Source organism: Salmo trutta, chromosome 35 (assembly GCF_901001165.1).
Source record: "Salmo trutta chromosome 35, fSalTru1.1, whole genome shotgun sequence".
NCBI classification, from domain to species: domain Eukaryota; kingdom Metazoa; phylum Chordata; class Actinopteri; order Salmoniformes; family Salmonidae; genus Salmo; species Salmo trutta.
This window is the reverse complement of record NC_042991.1, coordinates 35,128,751-35,155,715: the sequence shown is the minus strand read 5'-3', so window position 1 is coordinate 35,155,715 and position 26,965 is coordinate 35,128,751. Positions and strand designations below refer to the sequence as shown.

The 26,965-nt window shown below is 44.2% G+C and overlaps 1 protein-coding gene across 5 annotated transcripts; it reads right to left on the bottom strand.

The window, feature by feature from the left end:
- Window positions 1–908: 908 nt before the first annotated feature.
- Window positions 909–22,866, bottom strand: LOC115175138 (ras-related protein Rab-15). Of its 5 annotated transcripts, none has more exons than XR_003871921.1 (7): window positions 22,418–22,866; window positions 7,767–7,827; window positions 7,231–7,291; window positions 6,372–6,449; window positions 6,080–6,235; window positions 1,205–3,361; window positions 909–1,172 (listed from the first exon to the last, which is right to left on the bottom strand). XR_003871921.1 is itself a non-coding variant. In XM_029734353.1 (6 exons), exons 1-6 carry the CDS (start codon window positions 22,539–22,541, stop codon window positions 3,203–3,205), a joined length of 639 nt encoding a protein of 212 aa, XP_029590213.1. In that variant the 5' UTR covers window positions 22,542–22,866; the 3' UTR covers window positions 909–3,202. The 5 variants fall into 5 exon arrangements, 1 of the variants encoding a protein (XP_029590213.1); XR_003871918.1 differs by having other exon boundaries at window positions 909–1,440; window positions 1,471–3,361; XR_003871919.1 differs by having other exon boundaries at window positions 909–1,440; window positions 1,595–3,361.
- Between the last annotated feature and the right edge of the window lie 4,099 nt (window positions 22,867–26,965).

Genomic DNA, 26,965 nt, shown 5'->3' with positions numbered 1-26,965 from the left:
TCCTAAAAATCTAAAAGCATTGCATATTTCTTAGACCCTTTTATTTCCTTTCAAATCAGTGAGGGGATTGACCTAGTGCACACGTTGGAGAGACGGATGGAGACATAACCAAATCAGTGAGGGGATTGACCTAGTGCACACGTTGGAGAGACGGATGGAGACATAACCAAATCAGTGAGGGGATTGACCTAGTGCACACGTTGGAGAGACGGATGGAGACATAATCAAAGAGGGTGGGTGTCACACAGATACAGAGCTATATCTAGAGCTGCCGTTTCAGTCAGGCAGACGTCACAGCATTACCTCTGACACATCGTCATTATGCAGATTCACGTGTTAGTCATTTAGCAGATGCTCTAATCCAGAGTGATTTGCACTAGTTGAGTGCATACATTTTCCCATATCTGTCCGCCGTGTGGAAAACGAACCCACAACACTTTGCATTGTAAGCGCCATGCTCTACCAACTGAGCCACAACGGGACACCATCGGGTGCCATTCATCCTTGCTGTCACCTCGGACTGAGCAATCGTTGCTGGCTTGTGTTCGTCATTGATCCTCAGTATTGCCAGGATTAATGAAAACAGATTTGGAGTTGAAGGAGAAGATCCTCCTGGAACTACTTGTACTTGAAACACAAAAACAGCCACAGTATTCATACCGATACAGTTATTTAAACTTTCAGGTTCTTCAAGTTCTTTTACAGGGATATGGATGCAAAGAGATTATGTGCGGTAAAACTATTCCGCCTACTGGTAAAATAGTATAATACATTATATTCCAGACTACTTTCTGAGACACAGGAGCTGATGTCTTATTGGTCTTTCCATTTACACCCAGGCCTAAATTAGTCCCTGAACCAGGCACCAATAATTAAAAAAAAAGAGGAATTCATGAACACCAGCAGGCACTGTTGCCTGGAATTCAATCCAATTCATGCTTTATTGATTCCTATTGCTCCATGACACAGGGGTGGCCAATATCACCCGTTCTTTATTTTATCAAGTTACCACACAGCTTGATGAGTCATTCATCTGCCAGTATTTATTCAATAAACATTTGAAAGTATTACAACGTTGCTCGTTATATATTTCCACCAAATGCAATTCAAGTAGTCATTATCAAACAGCAGATATACATTTCATCATCTCAGATCACCGTCCTGTATTTCACCTGTATCTAGAGATCATAGTCCTGTATTTCACCTGTATCTAGAGATCATAGTCCTGTATTTCACCTGTATCTAGAGATCATAGTCCTGTATTTCACCCTTAGAGATCATAGTCCTGTATTTCACCCTTAGAGATCATAGTCCTGTATTTCACCCTTAGAGATCATAGTCCTGTATTTCACCCTTAGAGATCATAGTCCTGTATTTCACCCTTAGAGATCATAGTCCTGTATTTCACCTGTATCTAGAGATCATAGTCCTGTATTTCACCTGTATCTAGAGATCAGTCCTGTATTTCACCTGTATCTAGAGATCATAGTCCTGTATTTCACCCTTAGAGATCATAGTCCTGTATTTCACCTGTATCTAGAGATCATAGTCCTGTATTTCACCTGTATCTAGAGATCATAGTCCTGTATTTCACCCTTAGAGATCATAGTCCTGTATTTCACCTGTATCTAGAGATCATAGTCCTGTATTTCACCTGTATCTAGAGATCATAGTCCTGTATTTCATTCAAAACGACATACCATATTATCACTTACACACAAACTGTAGGTTTTGACAGTAGCAGTAGTAACATTGAGTCAGTAGTTGCAGACAGTAGAGGTTAGTCCTATGGTCAGTTCGTATAGACACTCTGGTCAAAAGCTAAAATACGGTTATAGGGGTATAATGATCAGTTAAATAATTCACTTCATTGAAGTTGCAAGACAGAAGAAGATGAGGATGGAAGTTGGACACATGCAAATCTCTTGCTGGTCCTTTGCTAGTCTGGATAATATGTTTCTAAGTTTCTATTCAACGGGCCACTCCGGAAACAGCAGCCATCTAGCGGATAATAGGGCGTAAAACTGAAGCAAACGAAATATGTCATCATAGATTAAAATATTCCATCTGTGATTCTATCAAAATTAAAAGTCAACACTTTTTACAGGCCTGTAATGCTCATAGGTTTAAACTAACATTAAACTAATGTACATTATCATGGAAAGTTGTCTTGAGAAACACAATTGCAAAGCTAAAACTAAACGGAACATTGTCTGCACAACAAACGACACCCTATCCCCTATAGTGCAGTAGGTCTGAGCAGAGCCAAGCAGTGTACTATAAAGGGAATAAGGTGTGATTTGAGACTCACTACAGTAGAACAGTGTAATGTGTCGTGACCCCTTCATCAACAGCTCTGCAGTGTATCTGCTTCATATAGCAACGGAGCATGTATCAGTAGCATCCTCTGGTGCCAAAATCTATGAACTACAATGAAAAATACCATGAAAAAAACACTGATTTATATATACACTAGATGCTTTTTAGGGGGCGCTGTTTTGAAGCCACCGCGCCTCCATCTTGGTACTCCCCCACAAGTGTAAAAAAAATACTTAGGGAGATATAGAAATGCATTTATAAATGTCTAAATTTGTTTTTGCCACGTTTATTCTATTACTACAGACAACTTAAAGCAAACTTTTGAATTATATTGTTAGCTAAATATACCAAAAAATATATAGAAAAAAAAAAACATTTTTAGAAAGTACTGATATTACTGTCCCCACAATAACAAAAAAAATACTTAAATACATGTAATTTTGTCTTTGAAGCATTTCAATGAAATACTGTAGAATTCCATTCATTCCTAGAGGACTGCATTTCTGGGGAGTGCCAACATGGCCGACCGGTGACTTCAAAGCATCTCATTGGCCAATACATAGCATTAGCAATCCAGGGTTTACATACATCATTGGTAAAAACCTATCAAACACCAGTACACCACCTACAATGGTAGAAAGGCAATCAGCTACGAGAAGTGTCACCCCCCCACCCTATTCCCTACATAGTGCACCACTTGTGTCACTCTATTCCCTACAAAGTGCACTACTTTCAACCAGAGCTCGCAAAAGGAATAGGGTGTGATCCAAGACGCAGCCAGACCCAGTCCTTACATAAGGAGAAGTGGCACCCTATTCCCTATATAGTTCCCTACTTTTCTCACCCTATTCTCTACATAGTGTACAACTTTTTGACCAGGCCCTTAACACCAGCAGCCCTTCTGTGAGGCGGCGGCCACGTCTGTGATGCCCTCCTCCTCCTCCAGGGCGGCGAGGTTGAGCTCGTCTGTGACCGACGCCCTCAGGAGGTCCAGGTCCTTCTTATTGGCCGATAGGACCTGCTCAGCCAATCGCGTGAAGGACTGAGTGAAGGACAGGAAAGTGTTTTGCAACGCCGATCATTAATTTAACTGTTAGTGCAAATATATATATATATATACACACACACACACACCTTTCTGAATACTTTATGAATGCACTGTATACAGTGATTATATTCAGTGACATATACAGTGACATACGGTGATATATACAGTAATAGATATATACAGTAATAGATATAATATATATATATATATATATATATATTACCGTATATATGTCACTGTATATGTCACTGAATATAATCACTGTATACAGTGCATTCAGAAAGTATTCAGACCCCTTGACTTACTGTAAAATGGATAAAATATCTACACAAAAAATATCCCATAATGACATCACAATATCCCATAATGACAAAGATAAAACAGGTTTTTAGATTATCATTTTTGACATAAATATTCAGACCCTTTACTCAGTACTTTGTTGAAGCACCTTTGGAAGCGATTACAGCCTCGAGTCTTCTTGGGTATGACGCTACAAGCTTGGCACACCTGTATTTGGAGAGTTTCTCCCATTCTTCTCTGCAGATCCTCTCAAGCTCTGTCAGGTTGGATGGGGAGCGTCGCTGCACAGCTATTTTCAGATCGGGCTCAAGTCCGGGCTCTGGCTGGGCCACTCAAGGACATTCAGAGACTTGTCCCGAAGGCACTCCTGCGTTGTCTTGGCTGTGTGCTTAGGGCCATTGTCCTGTTGGAGGGGGAACCTTCGCCCCAGTCTGAGGTCCTGAACGCTCTGAAGCAGATTTTCATCAAGGATCTATCTGTACATCTTTCCCTCGATCCTGACTAGTCTCCCAGTCTCTCCCGCTGAAAAACATCCCCACAGCATGATGCTGCCACCACCATGCTTCACGTTAGGGATGGTGACATATTTCCTCCAGACGTGACACTTGGCATTCAGGCCAAAGACTTCAATCTTGTTTCTCATGGTCTAAAAGTCCTTTAGGTGCCTTTTGGCAAACTTGAAGCGGGCTGTTATGTTTAGTTTACTGAGGAGTGGCTTCGGTCTGGCAACTACCATAAAGGCCTGATTGGTGAAGTGCTGCAGAGATGGTTGTCCTTCTGGAAGTTTCTCCCATCTCCACATAGGCACTCTGCAGCTCTTTCAGAGTGACCATCGGGTTCTTGGTAACCTCCCTGACCAAGGCCCTTCTCCTCCATTGTTCAGTTTGGCTGGGCGGCCAGCTCTTGGAAGAGTCTTGGTGGTTCCAAACTTCTTCCATTTAAGAATGATGGAGACCATTGTGTTCTTGGGGACCTTCAATGCTGCAGAAATGTTTTGGTGCCCTTCCTCAGATCTGTGCCTCGACACAATCCTGTCTCGGAGCTCTACGGACAATTCCTTCGACCTCATGGCTTGGTTTTTGCTCTGACATGCACTGTCAACTGTGGGACCTTATATAGACAGGTGTGTGCCTTTCCAAATCATGTCCAATTGTCCATTGAATTTACCACAGGTGGACTCCAATCAAGTTGTAGAAACATCTCAAGGATGATCAATGGAAACAGGATGCACCTGAGCTCAATTTTGAGTCTCATAGCAAAGGGTCTGAATACTTATGCAAATAAGGTACTCATGTTTTTTAAGTTTTAATACATTTACAAAAATGTATGAAAACCTGTTTTCACTTTGTCATTATGGGGTATTGGGTGTAGAAAAAAAAGTTATTTATTCAATTTTAGAATAAGCCTGTATCGTAACAAAATGTGGAAAAAGTCAAGAGGTCCGAATACTTTCCAAAAGCACTGTATATGTCACTGTATATGTCACTGTATATGTCACTGTATATGTCACTGTATATGTCATTCACAGGAGGTTGGTGGAACCTTAATTGGGGAGGACAGGCTCGTGGTAATGACTGGAGTGGAATGGTATCAAATACATCAAACACATGGTTTCCATTTGCTCCGTTCTGACCATTACTATGAGCCGTTCTCCCCTCAGCAGATTCCACTGATCACTATATACTGTATGTCACTGTATTCATGAGTTGCATGTTTCGTCACAATATTGTTTTGAATGTTTGTTTTGGACTGATGCACGACTGAGCATTCTACTCAACGCATCATCAATGAGCGCTGAAGATGAAGATTCCATCAAAAGTGCATTACAGTGGCTTGGAAACACGATGCCATTCAAAAGGAGACAAATAATAGGTAGGAAAATCTTTTGTCATCATTTTGATGTCGCCAGATTGACTTTAGATGCGGTATAACGTTAGCTAGCTAGCTAAGATTGAGGGGAGGTCACCGGATTTTAAATAGCTAATGTTAGCATCGCTAGCTATTTTTGATCAACTTTGCTAGCATTTGCTAACAACATTGCCATCTGTCTAAAGTAAATTTGACGACATGATAATGCTGCCAAGTTGTTTCCTACTAAATATTTGACTACTTTAGCAATTTCATCGTATTTCCAGGCACTATAGTGTAATTTAAACTAAACAGTAGTTAAACTCGTGGTTATCACCCATTTAGGGCACCACTACTGTGCCGCCGGTACAACCTATGAATATATATCACTTGGACTCTGGGAGATACAGAATAAGACGAAGTGAATAAGGATGAAATGTTTTTCCATTATGTCGTCATCAATAGTTCACATACCGGTATTCTGGCCGTGGTGTTTGCCTTTGGTCCTGTGACAGACAGGCAGCCAGCCGTACAGTGTTTCTACGGGAGCTGTCAGCCACTCACCTCTGTTATGTTATGGTTGGTGAAGGCACTTGTCTCAAAGAAGTCCATCCCATAATCCTTGGCCAGCTTGTTGCCCTGTTCTGTAGCTACCTGCCTCTTCTCCTCCTCGTCTGACTTGTTCCCTATGAGGATCTTTTGGATGTTATCAGGAGCATACTGAGAGGGAGGGGGGGGAGGGAGAGAGGGAGGGAGGGAGAGTCATTCAGTCTGATTTGACAAAAGTACCCTGTGCCGCTATATAAAAACAAAAAAAGTTGGCCTGACCTCTAACCCTTGTTCCCCTTGATCTCACCTCGTCCACATCGCTGGCCCACTTCATGATGTGCTGGAAGGATCGCTCACTTGTGATGTCGTAAACCAGGAAGATTCCCTGAAGAGAGGGGAGGGAAGAGGAGAGGGTAGGATATGAAGGGAGGGAAGAGGAGAGGGTAGGAGATGAAGGGAGGGAAGAGGAGAGGGTAGGAGGTGAGGGGAGGGAAGAGGAGAGGGTAGGAGATGAAGGGAGGGAAGAGGAGAGGGTAGGAGATGAAGGGAGGGAAGAGGAGAGGGTAGGAGATGAAGGGAGGGAAGAGGAGAGGGTAGGAGATGAAGGGAGGGAAGAGGAGAGGGTAGGAGATGAAGGGAGGGAAGAGGAGAGGGTTGGAGATGAGGGGAGGGAGGAAGAGAGGGTAGGAGATGAGGGGAGGGAAGAGGAGAGGGTAGGAGATGAGGGGAGGGAAGAGGAGAGGGTAGGAGGTGAGGGGAGGGAAGAGGAGAGGGTAGGAGATGAAGGGAGGGAAGAGGAGAGGGTAGGAGATGAGGGGAGGGAAGAGGAGAGGGTAGGAGATGAGGGGAGAAAAGAAAAATCATGTCAGCTAATTCAGTTATGGTTGTCACAGCAACACCACATCGTTTAGAATCCATGGGTGTTAAGAGGACAGGAGGAAACTAGCACCAAGAAACTGCTACCAACCATAACGACAGCACATATTTGACGTACAACTACAGCTTTATCTACAAGTGTAATTAATGTTTAGAAGGGAGAGCGTCCTCGTCTCCAGGCTAATGACCAGATGATTCAGACTAAACAAAGAGTGGAGCTACAGTAAAAGTATCTTACCTGATCTGACCTCTTACCTACAATATCTTGAGGAAGAGTAGCGTTACCTTACCTGTGCTCGTCTGTAGTACTGCTTAGTGATGGTCTGATATCTCTCCTGTCCTGCTGTGTCCCTGGAAGAAATCAAATGTCAAACACCCTCTCTTAGAAAATGACAAAACAGGTAGCGAATAGTGATATCAGGCAACGTTTCAATCCAAGGTGGATCTTTGTGAGTTCAAACCTTTTTTTTTTTTTATCTTGAGATAAGAGTCCTTGCAGGGCAGGGGGAAATGGTTTAGTGTCCAGTCTGAGTAAACAACAGTATGGGGTAAGACTGAACATCACTGACAGAATAGTCTGGGGTAAGACTGAACATCCCTGACAGAACAGTATTGGGTAAGACTGAACATCCCTGATAGTATTGGATAAGACTGAACATCCCTGACAGAATAGTATTGGATTAGACTGAACATCCCTGACAGAATACTATGGGGTAAGACTGAACATCCCTGATAGTATTGGATAAGACTGAACATCCCTGACAGAATAGTATGGGGTAAGACTGAACATCACTGATAGCTCTGGCTGCATGCATTCACTACTTACCATATCTGTATCCTTACTTTGATGCCATCTATCTCCAGTGTCTTCATTTTAAAATCGACTCCTGTTAAAGAGAAGAGTCAATATTGTGAATATGGAAACCTCTTGATTAATTCATCCTGTTTAATGTGTGGAGAGGTAAGGTGAGGCGAGGCTGGCGAGGCGAAGACAGTCCTGCTGTTTATTCTCCTCAAGGTACCTTTTATCTCAGTTTCGTACAGCTTTTTAAACAGCAAAGATACTGAGAGCCATTTCATCCCATATCTATCAGGCCTTTCTAAGTTACGACTGAATGCTCCTTTAAAGAATTAGAGCTAATAGCGATGGATCAGTGAGCTGAACCTAGTTCAGACCTGGATCGATCACAGGGGTGGAAAGAAACTGGAGGAGGGGAGGGAGAAGAGGGAGAGGACTGGGGAGCAAAGCAAGAGGTTTTTTAACCTGTATAGATGGGCACTCTTGTGAACCACCAGAGAAAGAAGGAGGGAGGGAAGGAGGGAGGGAGGGAGGGAGGGGAGGAGGGAGGACGGGAGGGAGGGAGGGAGAGAGGGGGGGGGGGGGGGGAGAGCGAGCGAGGGAGGGAGGGAGGGATAGCTAATAAGCGAGAGAGAGACAGCGAAAAATAGAGAGATCGAGAGAGAGGTGGGTTATGCTCCAATGATCTATGGCCAGACAGCAGCATGGAGAGGCCCAGCGAGACTGATGTGTCAGGCCAGACAGCAGCATGGAGAGGCCCAGCAAGACTGACGTGTCAGACCAGACAGCGGCATGGAGAGGCCCAGCGAGACTGACGTGTCAGGCCAGACAGCAACATGGAGAGGCCCAGCGAGACCGACGTGTCAGGCCAGACAGCAGCATGGAGAGGCCCAGCGAGGCTGACGTGTCAGACCAGACATCGGCATGGAGAGGCCCAGCGAGACTGACGTGTCAGACCAGACATCGGCATGGAGAGGCCCAGCGAGACTGATGTGTCAGACCAGACAGCAGCATGGAGAGGCCCAGCGAGGCTGATGTGTCAGGCCAGACAGCAGCATGGAGAGGCCCAGCGAGACCGACGTGTCAGGCCAGACAGCAGCATGGAGAGGCCCAGCGAGACTGACGTGTCAGGCCAGACAGCAGCATGGAGAGGCCCAGCGAGGCCGATGTGTCAGGCCAGACAGCGGCATGGAGAGGCCCAGCGAGACTGACGTGTCAGGCCAGACAGCAGCATGGAGAGGCCCAGCGAGACTGATGTGTCAGGCCAGACAGCAGCATGGAGAGGCCCAGCGAGACTGACGTGTCAGACCAGACAGCAGCATGGAGAGGCCCAGCGAGACTGACGTGTCAGGCCAGACAGCAGCATGGAGAGGCCCAGCGAGACTGATGTGTCAGGCCAGACAGCGGCATGGAGAGGCCCAGCGAGACTGATGTGTCAGGCCAGACAGCAGCATGGAGAGGCCCAGCGAGACCGACGTGTCAGGCCAGACAGCAGCATGGAGAGGCCCAGCGAGACTGATGTGTCAGGCCAGACAGCGGCATGGAGAGGCCCAGCGAGACTGATGTGTCAGGCCAGACAGCAGCATGGAGAGGCCCAGCGAGACCGACGTGTCAGGCCAGACAGCAGCATGGAGAGGCCCAGCGAGACTGATGTGTCAGGCCAGACAGCGGCATGGAGAGGCCCAGCGAGACTGATGTGTCAGGCCAGACAGCAGCATGGAGAGGCCCAGCGAGACTGACGTGTCAGGCCAGACAGCAGCATGGAGAGGCCCAGCGAGACTGATGTGTCAGGCCAGACAGCGGCATGGAGAGGCCCAGCGAGACTGATGTGTCAGGCCAGACAGCAGCATGGAGAGGCCCAGCGAGACCGACGTGTCAGGCCAGACAGCAGCATGGAGAGGCCCAGCGAGACTGATGTGTCAGGCCAGACAGCGGCATGGAGAGGCCCAACCCCCTCTAAAAGACTCAAACCATTACTCAGTTATGTTGGGCTCCACTCTACTCCACTGTAGGGTTAAACTGTAGCAAATCAATACTCAGTCCCTCAGATTCTCAGACTTAAACACCGAGAGAGAGAGAGATGCTCGTCATCCGCGTCTTTCTTCAGTTATATTCCTCTACTGAGTCTGAGCAGGTCCTCCCATGAGAATGAGCAGCGTAGATTACAGAAATACTGCTTTTCAACTGCAGTGTATTCTCTTGATAAGGGCCTTGTGGCACTTCACCTCATCTGTAGAGCCTGTAGACACACTGTCAGACCCTCAGACTTAACCGGTGACATGCCCTTCACCTCATCTGTAGAGCCTGTAGACACACTGTCAGACCCTCAGACTTAACCGGTGACATGCCCTTTAACCCATCTGTAGACCCTGTGGCTGATATACTACAGTATTTACCTTGTGTGTTGAGTGGGTCCTCTGACTGGGCCCTCTGATAGATACTGATGACATACTGGTGACATACCGCTTTTATACTTCTGTGTGTTCATTTGAAACAAGCCTTATCTCGGCACGCATATCTCATCTAAAATACTATCGACGACGAGCGGCACTCTCAGAGGCCTACTTTTCAAACTGCATTTCAAACTGCCGCTTGATACAGTCTCAGACACTCATCTTATCTAAAACACTATAGACATGCTCTCACAGTCCTGGGCCAAGGCTGGAGTTCACTCCACTTCAGTGAGAGACGGAGCGACTGAGAGGCCTTTGAAAACAGTGAAGCGGCCTGCTGTCTGACTAGGACTGTGTGACTACTAGAGAGTAAAGGCGTAGACACACTAGGTTTGGTTGGCTCCTAGCAGATCTCGTCTAGGTGAAACTAACATATGTGCCTCACATACTCCCTTAAAAGACCTTCGGTTGAAAAATGAAATTTCGGCTACCGAACTTCGACTAGTCTCAAAAAAAGAAAAGAATGCTTGCCCGAACACTGCCGAACACCAAAACAAACAAAAACGTAACAAAATGTTGTCATAATATATGAGCAAACTGTTTCGACTGGGAAGCATCCGGTAAGCTTAAGGAGGGAGGGAGTATGCAGACAGTGGCACAGTGAAAGGCCACCAACATCACAGTCACTGGGCTGCTTTGTCTGGGGCTGGAAAGCATCTCCCTCTCCCTTTCTAGGATGCTTCTCTCTAAGCATCTCTCTCTCTTCTCCTCCCTCTTTCTATTCTTATCGATCCACCCCTTAAATCTCTCTCTCTTTCCTACCCTCCTTCTATTCTTATCGATCCACCCCTTAAATCTCTCTCTCTTTCCTACCCTCCTTCTATTCTTATCGATCCACCCCTTAAATCTCTCTCTCTTTCCTACCCTCCTTCTATTCTTATCGATCCACCCCTTAAATCTCTCCCTCTCTCCTACCCTCTCGCTATGTTTCTCGTTCTCCCGATCTTTCTCTATCCCTCTTTTCGATGCCTTTCGCTTCTGTCCTGGAGTCATCCATGCGTTCAGTGATTTGGGAGTGAGTGAAGTTCAGCTTCAAAAGTAAATGTAGCTTCTGCGAAGTGATCTAAATGAATGGGAAGTCTTGGCCCAGCTATCTTTTTATTTTTTTTATTATTTTAGGGTGTAGATCAGCTTTAATATCGCAGACAGATTGTGGCTTCCTGGTGCTGGGTCTGCATTATTTCCAATCCCCCATATATTTTTGGATAAATATATACGTTTTGAATCCAGCGTTGTTTTGCGTATCAGTTCATAAGCCATGTGCCATGGAATCGGTACATCGAAGTTCCTTACATTTCCCCCTTCCACTTGCATCTTTCGTTTTTTACAGTAATGCTGCAATAGTTGGATGTAATTTTGGATAGATCAGACATTTCCATATATTTATTTTAGCTGCATGTGTGACATAACTCCACCAGTCCAATTTATGATATAATTTACAAAGATTTTTTATATATTTTTTTTTAATAGCATTTTTTTTAAAATCAATTAGTATATTTGAGTTTAACCATAATATTGGTTGTATTATTTGTTCTGTCTTCTCAGGTGGATTAAACTGAAATTGCAACCAACTTTCTAAGGCTTGTTTTAAAAATAGCAATATTTTTTAGATTATTTCATTTTCAAATAATGGAAAGTGACAGGTTGTAATCTGAATAAAGGGAAAAAGGCCATTCTTGATCATGGGGTGAGACATTCTTACTAATCTGAAAGAGAACCAGTTCGGATTTAAGTATAACTTTTGTATGACTGAAGCCTTTAGTGAGAGGTCTAATGATTTAATATTTAAATAATTTCTGCCCCTCAGAAATTCATATTCATTATATTAATAGGTCTGTTTAATTTAGTCTTGCTTGCCGTTCCAAATAAAATGGAATTTGCCCAGCTATTTTAGCAAATTACAGACCTCAAGGAAATGAAGGAATACCTCAAAGCAATGTAATTCTCAAACATGAGGTATAAAAACAATCATACAATCATATATACTGACAGAGTAGACTTATGTGAGAATGGCCTTAAGGTACTGTAGCTTGGTCTCAGATATGTTTGTAATAACATGTCAACTCCTTGCCGTGCCAAACTTGGCAAGGAGTGGCATGATGGTACAAACAGATAGGTACCCAGGCTAGCCTAAAGGTTGACTTGTAGTCCAAGAAGTCTAAAAGGTGAAACCGTCAAAGAGCCGGTGACCATCGTTGTCCTTATTTCTTTTCTATTTACCTTTTTTTCCCTCTCCTAAATCGCTGCAACTCCCCAATGGACTCGGGAGAGGCGAAGGTCGAGAGTCACGCGTCCTCCGAAACACGACCCCGCCAAGCCGCACTGTTTCTTGACACACTGCTCGTTTAACCCGGAAGCCAGCCGCACCAATGTGTCAGAGGAAACACCGTCCAACTGACGACCGCAGTCAGCTTGCAGGCGCCCGGCCCGCCACAAGGAGTCGCTTGATCGCGATTGGACAAGGAAATTCCGTCCGGCAAACCCTCCCCTAACCCGGACCACGCAGGGTCAATTGTGCGCCGCCTCATGGCTCTCCCAGCCCTGGATCGAACCCGGGGCTGGAGTGACGCTGCGACGCAGTGCCTTAGAACCATCAGACCTATTAAGTGTTAACAGCAGCCTATATTTCCCCAGTAGCCTATAGTTGTATCAAAGTATATGTACACCTAAGTTCATTGTTTTGCAACGGTTTAATTCAACACACTGACAAAAGTGTTGCTACTTAGCGTAGCTAACTGACTGCCTTCCCTGTGGCTCAGTTGGTAGAGCGTGGTGTTTGCAATGCCAGCATGGTGTGTGCAACGCCAGGGTTGTGGGTTCGATTCCCATGGGGGGCCAGTATAAAAAATAAAATAAAAAATGCATGAATTGTATGAAATGTATGTATTCACTACTGTAAGTCTCTCTGGATAAGAGCGTCTGCTAAATGACTAAAATGTAAAAAAAAAAAAAAAAAATGTAGCTATTAGCTAACTGTTTTTCTATGAATGGATAAGTATCTGTGCCCACTACCATGTCCAGGGCATCTCCCTACTGTAGCTATCCCATAATGAGCAGCACTTAACCCTTACAGTGAGGTGGGTGATGGGCCAGGGACATAGTAGCTGTGGTTCAGGGCTGTAAGGAGAGCAGCTTATTGAGCTAGGGGTAGACACACGCACACAGACCCACGCACATAGTGGGGCACATAGTAGACACACGCACATAGTGGGAGGTCCCTTACAGACCTCCCACTATCTCCCACAGACCTCCCACAATCCCTCGCAGACCTCCCACGATCCCTCACAGACCTCCCATAGACCTCCCACTATCCCTCACAGCCAATATAAAACTCTGAGCCCTAGCCAATCTATCTGTTGTGGATGGAGACATACTGTTTCTGTCAGGCTGTGGAAACCCAGGGAAGAATGTTATTGACCCATCAATAAGTCAAGCATTGACCTATTAATCACTGTCTCTAACCTTTACTGTGTGTGTGTGTGTGTGTGTGTGTGTGTGTGTGTGTGTGTCTTAGACATCTCCCTAACTGACTGCAGGCATTATTATTACTGTAGACTCCCATCTATAGAGCCCTGACTGTGTGTTTCTGAGATGATACCATGATGAAGACAGCTTGTTGAAGACAGCTTGATAAAGACAGCTTGTTAAAGACAGCTTGTTAAAGACAGCTTGTTAAAGACAGCTTGTTAAAGACAGCTTGTTAAAGACAGCTTGTTAAAGACAGCTTGTTAAAGACAGCTTGTTGAAGACAGCTTGTTGAAGACAGCTTGATGAAGACAGCTTGATGAAGACAGCTTGATGAAGACAGCTTGATGAAGACAGCTTGATGAAGACAGCTTGATGAAGACAGCTTGATGTCGAAAAGCATCACTACTAGAGTAGGGCTGTCAAACAGACGGCCAGAGAGGGGGTCCAATCTGGCCCAAAGGTAAACAAAATATATATGCACACGCACACTTTTTAAATACACCAATCATATGTACATTAAAAAAAGGATGCAAACATTTCGAAAGGTCCCTGTATGCATGAACACTCAAGGTTAAATGAAGCTCCTCATGACATCTGAAACAGAGCAGTACCTCCTCTTTTAAACTCGGACAAAACAGAGATACTTGTTCTAGGTCCCAAGAAACAAAGAGATCTTCTGTTAAATCTGACAATTAATCTTGATGGTTGTACAGTCGTTTCAAATAAAACTGTGAAGGACCTCAGCGTTACTCTAGACCCTGATCTCTCTTTTGAAGAACATATCAAGACTGTTTCAAGGGCAGCTTTTTTCCATCTATGTAACATTGCAAAAATCAGAAACTTTCTGTCCACAAATGATGCAGAAAAATGAATCCATGCTTTTGTTAGTTCTAGGTTGGACTACTGCAATGCTCTACTTTCCGGCTACCCGGATTTAAGCACTAACCAAACTTCAGTTCGTGCTAAATACGGCTGCTAGAATCCTGACTAGAACCAAAAAATGTGATGATATTACTCCAGTGCTAGCCTCCCTACACTGGCTTCCTGTTAAGGCAAGGGCTGATTTCAAGGTTTTACTGTTAAAACCTGTTGGGGCTACAGGTTAGCAATGAACCCTGAGACGGGATTGCTAGCAAGGCTGGAAATTCAAAACATCAAAAATCTAATAATTTCAATTTCTCAAACAATCAACTATTTTACACCATTTAAAAGATAAACATCTCCTTAATCTAACCACATTGTTGGATTTTCAAAGAGGCTTTACGGCAAAAGCATAAAGTTAGATTATGTTAGGACAGTACATAGCCACAAAAGCACAAACATCCATTTTCAATTCAAGGTCAGGCGTCACCAAAAGCAGAAACCAGCTAAAATTATGCACCAACCTTTGACAATCTCCATCAGATGACACTCCTAGGACATTATGTTATACAATACATGCATTTTTTGTTCCATCAAGTTCATATTTATATCCAAAAACAGCATTTTACAGTAGCTGTGAAATTCAGATTTTTTTCTTCTCTGAAATGCTTCCAGTGAACAACGTTACAATTTTCAAAATTACTATTCGAAAACATTGGTAAATTATAATATTGTCATTCAAATAATTATAGTTTAACATTTCGTAAATGCTACTGTCTTGCCAGATTTCAAAATAACTTTACTGGGAAATCACAAGTTGCAATAAACCGGGTGCTGTGCTAAGAACAATAGGCTAGGCTATACAGGTTAGCATCATCTTGTAACCATGTAATATCAATAATACTATTGTCAATAATCCATTACCTTTGATTATCTTCATCCATTGGCACTTCCAGGAATCCCAGGTCCACAACAAATGTGGTTTCTTTTGACAAAGTTCATAATTGATGTCCAAATAACTCCAAGTTGTTCCATGTTGTTAGCGCTTCGGTGGCTACTAAAAAGTAGCGTGGGGTGGGGGTGTGAAGTCACGGCGAAAAGTTAAAAAAGTTACAAAAATAATCTATTTACGTTCGTTCAAACATGTCAAACGTTGTTTAGCATCAATCTTTAGAGCCATTTTTAACGTGAAACATCAGTAATGTTTCAACCCGACCTCACCTGTGTTTTTGAAAAATGTCTCGTGTCTCATGATTGCGCAGGTGCAGGCAATAATGGAAGTGACGACATCCCAGGGACGTCAACTTCACTGCATTCTTATTTGCTCTCTGTTCATCATAGAAGCTTCAAACAACTTTATAAAGATCGCTGACATCTAGTGGAAGCCGTAGGAGTTGCGAAATGAATCCTTTCTCACTGTGGTATCTATAAAACAATGACTCAAAAAAAATTGTACAGCCACAAAATTATTTTTTTCTCTCAGGTTTTCTCAGGTTTTTGCCTGCCATATGAGTTGTGTTATACTTACAGACACCATTCAAACAGTTTTAGAAAATTCAGAGTGTTTTCTATCCAAATCTGGTAATAATATGCATATCCTAGCTTCTGAGTTGGTGTAGGTGGCAGTTAAAAATGGGCACATATTTTTTCCAAAATTCTCAATACTGCCCCCTAGCCCGTAGAGGCTAACCTTCAAAGCATTACATGGGCTTGCTCCTACCTATCTTTCCGATTTGGTCCTGCCGTACATACCTACACGTACGCTACGGTCACAAGACGCAGGCCTCCTAATTGTCCCTAGAATTTCTAAGCAAACAGCTGGAGGCAGGGCTTTCTCCTATAGAGCTCCATTTTTATGGAATAGTCTGCCTACCCATGTGAGAGATGCAGACTCGGTCTCAACCTTTAAGTCTTTACTGAAGACTCATCTCTTCAGTAGGTCCTATGATTGAGTGTAGTCTGGCCCAGGAGTGTGAAGGTGAACGGAAAGGCACTGGAGCAACGAACCGCCCTTGCTGTCTCTGCCTGGCCGGTTCCCCTCTCTCCACTGGGATTCTCTGCCTCTAACCCTATTACAGGGGCTGACTCACTGGCTTATTGGTGTTCTTCCATGCCATCCCTAGGAGGGGTGCGTCACTTCAGTGGGTTGAGTCACTGACGTGGTCTTCCTGTCTGGGTTGGCGCCCCCCCTTGGGTTGTGCCGTGGCGGAGATCTTTGTGGGCTATACTCGGCCTTGTCTCAGGATGGTAAGTTGGTGGTTGAAGATATCCCTCTAGTGGTGTGGGGGCTGTGCTTTAGCAAAGTGGGTGGGGTTATATCCTTCCTGTTTGGCCCTGTCCGGGGTATCGTCGGATGGGGCCACAGTGTCTCCTGACCCCTCCTGTCTCAGCCTCCAGTATTTATGCTGCAGTAGTTTATGTGTCGGGGGGGTTAGGATCAGTCTGTTATATCTGGAGTATTTCTCCTGTCTTATCCGGTGTCCTGTGTGAATTTAAGTATGCTCCCTCTAATTCTCTCTTTCTCTCTTTCTTTCTTTCTCTCTCTCGGAGGACCTGAGCCCTAGGATCATTCCTCAGGACTACCTGACATGATGACTCCTTGCTGTCCCCAGTCCACCTGGCCGTGCTGCTGCTCCAGTTTCAACTGTTCTGCCTGCGGCTATGGAACCCTGACCTGTTCACCGGACGTGCTACCTGTCCCAGACATGCTGTTTTCAACTCTCTAGAGACAGCAGGAGCGGTAGAGATACTCTCAATGATCGGCTATGAAAAGCCAACTGACATTTACTCTTGAGGTGCTGACTTGTTGCACCCTCGACAACTACTGTTATTATTATTATTAGACCCTGCTGGTCACCTATGAACATCTTGGCCATGTTCTGTTATAATCTCCACCCGGCACAGCCAGAAGAGGACTGGCCACCCCTCATAGCCTGGTTCCTCTCTAGGTTTCTTCCTAGGTTTTGGCCTTTCTAGGGAGTTTTTCCTAGCCACCGTGCTTCTACACCTGCATTGCTTGCTGTTTGGGGTTTTAGGCTGGGTTTCTGTACAGCACTTTGAGATATCAGCTGATGTAAGAAGGGCTATATAAATACATTTGATTTGATTCTCTAAAACAGCTATTCCTCATCCACCAAACTTTACAGTTAGCACTATGCATTGGGGCAGGTAGCGTTCTCCTGGCATCCGCCAAACCCAGATTCGTCCGTCGGACTGCCAGATGGTGAAGCCATCCAGAGAACGTGTTGCCATTGCTCCAGAGTCCAATGGCGGCGAGTTTTACACCACTCCAGCCAACGCTTGGCATTGCGCATGGTGATTTTAAACTTGTGTGTGGCTGCTCGGCAATGGAAACCCATTTCATGAAGCTCCTGACGAACAGTTATTGTGCTGACGTTGCTTCCAGAGGCAGTTTGGAACTCGGTAGTGAGTGTTGCAACCGAGGACTGACGATATTTACACGCTACGCGCTTCAGCACTCGGCGGTCCCGTTCTTTGAGCTTGTGTGGCCTACCACTTCACAGCTGAACCGTTGTTGCTCCTTGATGTTTCCACTTCACAGTAACAGCACTTACAGTTGACCAGAGCAGCTCTAGCTTTTCAGGGGCAGAATGACAGATTTTTACCTTGTCAGCTCGGGGATTCGATGCAACAACCGTTCGGTTACTGGCCCAACACTCTAAACACTAGGCTACCTGCTGGTTACTGACCCAACGCTCTAACCACTAGGCTACCTGCTGGTTACTGGCCCAACGCTCTAACCACTAGGCTACCTGCTGGTTACTGGCCCAACGCTCTAACCACTAGGCTACCTGCTGCCCCGGTAGCTGCCCCGGTAGCTCACCCGGTAGCTCACCCGGTAGCTCACCCGGTAGCTCACCCGGTAGCTCACCCGGTAGCTCACCCGGTAGCTGCCCTGGTAGCTTCAAGAGGTAGTCATCTGTAATGCATTTCAATTAACACGTGTGCCTTCTTAAAAGTTAATTTGAGGAATTTCTTTCCTTCTTAATGTGTTTGAGCCAATCAGTTGTGTTGTGACAAGGTAGGAGTGGTATACAGAAGATAGCCCTATTTGGTAAAAGACCAAGTCAATATTATGGCAAGAACAGCTCAAATAATCAAAGAGAAATGACAGTCCATCATTACTTTAAGACATGAAGGTCAATCAATACGGAAAAGTGCGGTCGCAAAAACCATCAAGCGCTATGATGAAACTCTCTCATGAGGACCGCCACAGGAAAGGAAGACACAGAGTTACCTCTGCTGCAGAGGATAAGTTCATTAGAATTACCTCAGAAATTGCAGGCCACAATCAACAGCCTGATCAACTTAATGTGAAGGAGTTGTGTTGCTCTGCATGAGGCAAATGGTGGTCACAACAGATACTGACTGGTTACTCCACACCCCTACCTTTTTTTTGAAGGTATCTGTGACCAACAAATGTATATCTGTATTGCCAGTCATGTGAAATCTATAGATTAGGGCCTAATCTATTTATTTAAATTGACTGATTTCCTTATATGAGGTTAAAGTGCAGACTGTCAGCTTTAATTTGAGGATTTAGAAATTACAGCACTTTTTCTCCCCATTTTATGGTACCAAAATTATTGGGACCAATTCACTTATATGTGTATTGAAAGAAGTCAAAAGTTTTGTATTTGGTCCCATATTCATAGCACGCAATGACTTCATCAAGTTTGTGACTATACACATTTGCTGTTTGTTTAGGTTGTGTTTCAGATTATTTTGTGCCCAATAGAAATTAATGGTAAATAATGTACTTTTAATGTAAATAAGAATAGAATGTTTATAAACAATTCTACATTAATGTGGACTCACAAATATCATACCCCCTGCCATTATAATGGTGAAAGGTTAGCATGTCTTGGGGGTATGATATTTGGCGTCTGTAACTTTCTCAAATCATCATTATTCTAGAAATTGGAACTTTCCCCAAATATTTCCTCAATTCTATTCTAGAATGGTTGATACTGTATGATGTACTCAAATTCAAGGACGATTTATCAACACATGAAAAACTGGCAAGGGCAAACACATTGAATTCCACTAATCCCTATTGTGTCCCTGTTTTGCAGTCAGATGTCCTTGTCTAGTAGACGCACATGCCAGTACAGTATTTCACACCCACTACTAGTTAAAGTCTCCTCTTCCCAATCAATGTGTTGGAGGTGAGAGACCAGGGATGCCAGGCTATAGATGCACCCTTAATCCAACCAATGACTTCCTCTAATAATGCCTTCCTCTGCAGAGGGAGATGTGTAGATGCCTCCCAGGTGGCACCCTATTTAACATATTGTCAAAAGTAGTGCACTACATTCGGAATAGGGTGCCATTTGGGACACATTCAGTGATTTCTCTGCGATGGGAGGTGGAGTTCAATGGGCAGTCACTAACCACGTTTCCATCCATAGGTTTTATGGAGTAAAGTCATACCTTTATAATAAATAAATCACGGTAGCTGTGACGTAACCAGGAAGTTTCGGTACAATTTTTTAAATGTCCGACAGATCATTTGTTTGTTTGACATGGTGGGATCTTTTTGTGTCTGTAAAATTATTTATGCGAGAAACGGCAGTGGAAACGCCTTTATGCGGAAATAGTGATATAATAACCATAAACTTAGAGTATTGCGATGATATGGTGTGTGTGGTCCTCCCACTACGACTCGAGAAAGCACGCGGTTTATTAGGCTACAGATGAAATAAATGATGAACTTCACAGGGTGGTGAAAGCGAACGGTGATGAGCTTGATGCTCCTTTCCAATAAATAACGAGGGTCTTATTCTGGAGACATGACGATCGATGCTTGAGATTGGTAAAGGGGGAAGAAGGCTGCCCTGAGAGAGAGATTGGTAAAGGGGGAAGAAGGCTGCCCTGAGAGAGAGATTGGTAAAGGGGGAAGAAGGCTGTCCTGAGAGAGAGATTGGTAAAGGGGGAAGAAGGCTGCCCTGAGAGAGAGATTGGTAAAGGGGGAAGAAGGCTGCCCTGAGAGAGAGATTGGTAAAGGGGGAAGAAAGCTGCCCTGAGAGAGAGATTGGTAAAGGGGGAAGAAAGCTGCCCTGAGAGAGAGATTGGTAAAGGGGGAAGAAAGCTGTCCTGAGAGAGAGATTGGTAAAGGGGGAAGAAGGCTGTCCTGAGAGAGAGATTGGTAAAGGGGGAAGAAGGCTGTCCTGAGAGAGAGATTGGTAAAGGGGGAAGAAGGCTGTCCTGAGAGAGAGATTGGTAAAGGGGGAAGAAGGCTGTCCTGAGAGAGAGATTGGTAAAGGGGGAAGAAAGCTGCCCTGAGAGAGAGATTGGTAAAGGGGGAAGAAAGCTGTCCTGAGAGAGAGATTGGTAAAGGGGGAAGAAGGCTGTCCTGAGAGAGAGATTGGTAAAGGGGGAAGAAGGCTGTCCTGAGAGAGAGATTGGTAAAGGGGGAAGAAGGCTGTCCTGAGAGAGAGATTGGTAAAGGGGGAAGAAGGCTGTCCTGAGAGAGAGATTGGTAAAGGGGGAAGAAGGCTGTCCTGAGAGAGAGATTGGTAAAGGGGGAAGAAGGCTGTCCTGAGAGAGAGATTGGTAAAGGGGGAAGAAAGCTGCCCTGAGAGAGAGATTGGTAAAGGGGGAAGAAAGCTGCCCTGAGAGAGAGATTGGTAAAGGGGGAAGAAAGCTGTCCTGAGAGAGAGATTGGTAAAGGGGGAAGAAGGCTGTCCTGAGAGAGAGAGAGATTGGTTTCGGGCTCCCGAGTGGTGCAGTGGTTTAAGACTCTGCATCTCAATGCTAGAGGCGTCACTGCAGTACCTGGTTCGAATCCAGGCTGCATCACATCTGGCTGTGATTGGGAGTCCCATAGGGCAGCGCACAATTGGCCCAGTGTCATCCAGGGTAGGCCGTCATTGTAAATAAGAATTTGTTCTTAACTGACTTGACTTGTTAAATAATAAATAAATAAAGGGGTGAAGAAAGCTGTCCTGATAGCTAATTTCACTGGCCTCAATAGGAAGGCACTAGATTAAGTGCTGTTGATGTACTGAATTCTAACTAGTGAAATTCAGTATGACAGTCCATATTAACTCTAGGGGCCGAGCCTGGTTGGTTGCTTTAATGTTTTCTCTATACAAGGTGGAAGAGGGGAAATTACACCATTTTCTGCTGTAAAGACTTGTATGTGTGGTAATATTAAGTCGAGCTACTGTAATATAAATGCTATGGCAGCAACATAAAAGGCTATATACAGGATTATAACCACAAAAAAAGTTTCATTCCACTTTTGTTCATATTGCAATTTTTCCAGTAGAGGAAGCACTATTCCCAGAATGAATTTGTGACAAATGTGTCCCAAATCTTTCTGACAGTTGCTAACATTTTGACGTTAATAACATGTATTCATGCATTTTGTTATTATCAAAATGGAATATTGTGTTTAGTTTGCAGATAGCAACTATAGATACTTTATCGCAGGATCCAGGTAGCAACTGTGGTTCCTTTAATTACGCTATTGGACATCGTTTGCCAAGTAGATCCCCCCACAAGTGGTTCTTTTAATTTGTCCTGCAACTGTCCTTTTGTTTTCGATTAATTAAGCTATTTGTTATTTTAAATCAGAGTTTAGAGCTGAATAACAATGCAAATATACAGTGCCTTGAAATAGAGAGTGCCACATCATTTTAATACAATAGGCTATTTGTAAATGTATAATATCAAATTGCTAACAACATTCTGCACAAAGGAAGTGTAGGCCGTACATAATAATATAATTTCAATAGGCTATTGATATAGCACCAGTAGCATATTCAATTAGACTATTTAGCCTAGAGATAATCAGATCTGATTTGGTGTATTCTGATTTCTTCAAATAATGTGTAACCGATGTGAAATGGATCAAAGAAACGGTCTTACCGATTGTGGAGATGTGAGACGGGTGAAATTCGTTGTCCGTGAATCTGCATAATAAACATGTTTTTCCAACCCCGGAATCACCGAGAAGCAGGAGTCGGAAGAGCACATCATACTGCTTAGCCATAGCGTCTTAGAAATAAGAACAGCAAGCCAGCTAACTCAGCAACGAATTACCAAACCCAACCCACCTACAACCCAACCCATATCTGCCCAAAATATAAAGTAGTCTTTTGATTTTCTTTCGAGAAACGGGGGAGCAAGCTCGAACCTCTCTTTTCTTTCTAATCAAACCAGAAGCGGTCTCTTTTGTTAACAAAGAGTAGCTATATGAGAACGGACCAGATTCCTTCCATCCATCCCTGTCCTCCTTTCAGACGGGCGCGGTAACGGGGATGCGCTCGGCAGCATCCTGTTTTCTCTCGATATCACCGTCAACGCAACGAGTATGGGGTCAAATCCGGTTCAAACGTCTAACGGGCACTAGACGGCGCGCCCGAGCAATATGAAACGTTGAAGTGAGCAAACACTGAAGCTGTGTTCGACTACCCATACTAACATACTGTATACTACAAACTTAATGAGTATATACTACATATTATTAGTTCATTTTAGTATACTGTCAACGAACAGTATCATTTCCGTTGAGCTTACTAGCTCTTCACCTGTCTACAGGAAGTTGATGTTGTTGCTATGCAACCTCTTGCTAGCTAGTTAGCATAACAAATGATTAGTTGGGAATTTTAAAGAATTCGGGTGTGGAGTGCCAGAGTGCACTTGTAAATTCAGTGCATTGTCAGATTGTCCTTTTGTAAATTCAGTGCATTGTCAGATTGTCCTTTTGTAAATTCAGAGCATTGTCAGATTGTCCTTTTGTAAATTCAGAGCGTTTCGTGCCACTGGACGCTCGGAGTAGGGTTGATTTGAGTGTTTTGACCTTACAATGGCAGTCAAGCACCCAAGCTAACGTTGGCTAACATACTAACTACTTCCAGACACAAATGAGACCACTCTCACCGTTTTACTTGCCCTAGCAGAACTGTTTAAGCAGGTTTCATGTTATCTAGAGCGTTGGTGTCTATAAGTGTGCAACAATTTAATAACGTTTTTTTTTTGCCGATATTCAACGGGTGTTGAGCACTAGTAAATGAATTATTCTGCACTCTGGTACTCAGGTGAGAGTGCTCTGAAATCGGAGTAGATAGCCAGAGCGAATTTACGAAAGCACCCGAATGTCCATTGAGAACGCACAACAACTATACCATTTAGCTAAGCTAAGAATGATGGGAATAATCAAGTCAATTAACGTTGGGTAGTTAGTTGGATAGCCTATAGTTAATATACTGGCAAGTTTGATGTATAAGTCGCCAACTAACGTTAGATAGCTAGCTAAAAACATACCGGTACATACTGCTGTAATATGTTATATGGTTCGTAAGGACAGCATAGCTAACAAATTGATAGCCAGTGTAAGTGAAATTATTTGAAAAGGCATTACTTTATTACATTGCTCAACATTTTCTTAACATTGGTCATAATTAGTTAAAGCAATGAGTTTGTATCCGCTCTCGTTGGACTTCCGCTTCATATTTTCCCCCATTTTCTTCAAATCTGAAAACGTTGTGAAGCCACGCACGTTTCTTGAAGAACTGCATTATGGGCCCTAAAGTACGGAAATAGTGTCCCTCTGCGTGTATACTTCATATTTTGGCGAATTTAGTACAACATCAGGGAACTGCTGTTTCCTGAAATACACAATCATCTCCTTCGTTTTGTTGACGTTGAGGGAGAAGTTATGTGCCTGGCACCTCTCCGCCAAGGCCCTCACCTCCTCCCTGTAGGCTGTCTCATCATCGTTGGTAATCAGGCCTACAACTGTTGTGTCGTCTGCAAACTTGATGATTGAGTTGGAGGCGTGCGTGGCCACGCAGTCATGGGTGAACAGGGAGTACAGGAGGGGGCTGAGCATGCACCTTTGTGGGGCCCCTGTGTTGAGGATCAGCAAAGTGGATGTGTTGTTTTCTACCTTTACCACCTGGGGGCGGCCCGTCAGGAAGTCCAGGACCCAGTTGCACAGGGCGGGGTTCAGACCCAGGGCCCGAGCTTAATGATGAGCTGGAGGGTACTATGGTGCTGAAGGCTGAGCTATAGTCAATGAACAACATTCTTACATAGGTATTCCTCTTGTCCAGATGGGGTAGGGCAGTGTGCAGTGCAATGGCGATTGCATCGTCTGTGGATCTATTGGGGCGGTACGAAAATTGAAGTGGGTGTAGGGTGTCAGGAAAGGTAGAGGTGATATGATCCTTAACTAGCCTCTCAAATCACTTTATGATGACAGAAGTGAGTGCTATGGGGCGATAGTCATTTAGTTCAGTTACCTTTGCTTTCTTGGGTATAGGAACAATGATGGACATCTTGTCCGCGTGATCAAAACAATCTTGAAGCATAGATTCCGATTGGTCAAACCAGCATTGAATAGACCTTAGCACGGGTATTTCCTGTTTGAGTTTCTGCCTATAGGAAAGGATGAGCAAAATGGAGTTTTGCCGAAGGGAGGGCGGCGGAGGGCCTCCTAGGCATCCCGGATGTTGGAGTATCAGTGGTCGAGTGTTTTAGCAGCGCGAGTCCTACAGTAAATGTGTTGATAGAACTCCGGTAGCGTTTTCCTCAAATTTGCTATATAAAATTATAGTAATTGATTTTGGAGAGAAAACTGGTGTGATAGGGAGAAAAGACATCCGTGTGGGGACGTAATTTGAGTGCAGTAATTTCTGAGTCTTGACATGTAGTAAGTATTGTATTTCTTCAGGCGAACAACAAAATCTCTGCTCTCAAATTAATTTACTGCATGCGGAAATTCGAGCATCGCAAGCTCTCAAGTTAATTTTGGTTCACCACGCTGGCCTGCGCTGGTGGCACCCGTCCTCTGCTCGCTCAACCACAGTTCCTCTCTTGACTCAAGTGTTTGTTGTGCAATGATGTTTCATCTTGCTCGCGCGTGCCATCTCGCGCCCGTTCGACTTTTGAATCGGAATTGATGCCATACACGAGATGGGTGGAGATAAAGTAAACAAGATGGGTGGGGATAAAGAGCGCAAGTAACAAGACCGTAGTGAAGAAACTCATTAGGCCTATATTTTCTTGCCAGTAAACTACATCATGTAGGGTAATTGTGCAAAGTAGCCTACATAAAGTGAGCTAAATAAAATATAGGCTATAGCCAGGCCTCCCTATTCCTTTTATTCCTATTCAAATCAAATCAAATTTTATTAGTCACATGGGCTGAATACAACAGGTGTAGGTAGACCTTACAGTGAAATGCTTACTGATGAGCCCCTAACCAACAATGCAGACTACTACCCAGACTATTTACATTGCCCCCCCCTTTTACAACGCTGCTACTTGCTGTTGTTAGCATCGATGCATAGTCACTTTAATAACTCTACCTACATGCACATATTACCTCAATTACCTTGACCTGTTTAAAGGTCTTACTCACATCGGCTGCGGAGAGCGTGATCACGCAGTCTTCCGGAACAGCTGGTGCTCTCATACACGTTTCAGTGTTATTTGCCTCGAAGTGAGCATAGAAGTAGTTTAGCTCATCTGGTAGGCTCGTGTCACTGGGCAGCTCTTGGCTGTGCTTCCCTTTGTAGTCTGTAATGGTTTGCAAGCCCTGCCCCATCCGACGAGCGTCAGAGCCGGTGTAGTACGATTCGATCTTAGTCCTGCATTGACGCTGTGTCTGTTTTATGGTTCGTCGGAGGGCATTGTGGGATTTCTTATAAGCTTCTGGGTTAGAGTCCCGCTCCTTGACAGCGGCAGCTCTAGCCTTTAGCTCAGTACGGATGTTGCCTGTAATCCATGGCTTCTGGTCGGGGTATGTACGTACGATCACTGTGGGGACGATGTCATCAATGCAATTATTGATGAAACCAATGACTGATGTGGTGTACTCCTCAATGCCCGGATCATATTCCAGTCTGTGCTAGCAAAACAGTCCTGCAGTTTAGCATCTACTTCTTCTGACCACTTTTTTATTGATCGAGTCCCTGGTGCTTCCTGCTTTAATTTTAGCTTGTAAGCAGGAATCAGGAGGGTAGAATTATGTTCAGATTTGCCAAATGGAGAGCTTTGTCTGCGTCTCTGTGTGTGGAGTAAAGGTGGTCCAGAGTTTTTTTCCCCCTCCGGTTGCACATTTAACATGCTCATGCTAAATTTGGTAAGAACGATTTAAGTTTCCCAGCATTAAAGTCCCCGGCCACTAGGAGCGTCACCTCTGGGTGAGCGTTTTCCTGTTTGCTTATAGCGGAAAACAGCTCATTGAGTTCGGTCTTAGTGCCAGCCTATAATTGCGGATAATACATGTTTTTTTATGATGTGTCAACTAGTAATCAAGTGACAGTTTTATTACATTTCTAATTAAATCAGGTTTGGATTGAGTTTTAAAAAAAATGATGCATGCATTTTAGGATTCACTACAACGCACTATTATGACAGCAAACGAGGATTTCAATTGTTCCATCCGACTTGCTGTATTCCTTAGGA

Excerpts from the sequence above, each read along its gene's own strand:
- LOC115175138 (XM_029734353.1), bottom strand. The coding sequence starts at position 22,541 with ATGGCTAAGCAGTATGATGTGCTCTTCCGACTCCTGCTTCTCGGTGAT. Across the intron at positions 7,828-22,417 it reads GTCTCACATCTCCACAATCG|GAGTCGATTTTAAAATGAAG; the intron begins GTAAGACCGTTT and ends TCTCTTTAACAG. Across the intron at positions 6,450-7,230 it reads AGTACTACAGACGAGCACAG|GGAATCTTCCTGGTTTACGA; the intron begins GTAAGGTAACGC and ends CCCTCTCTTCAG.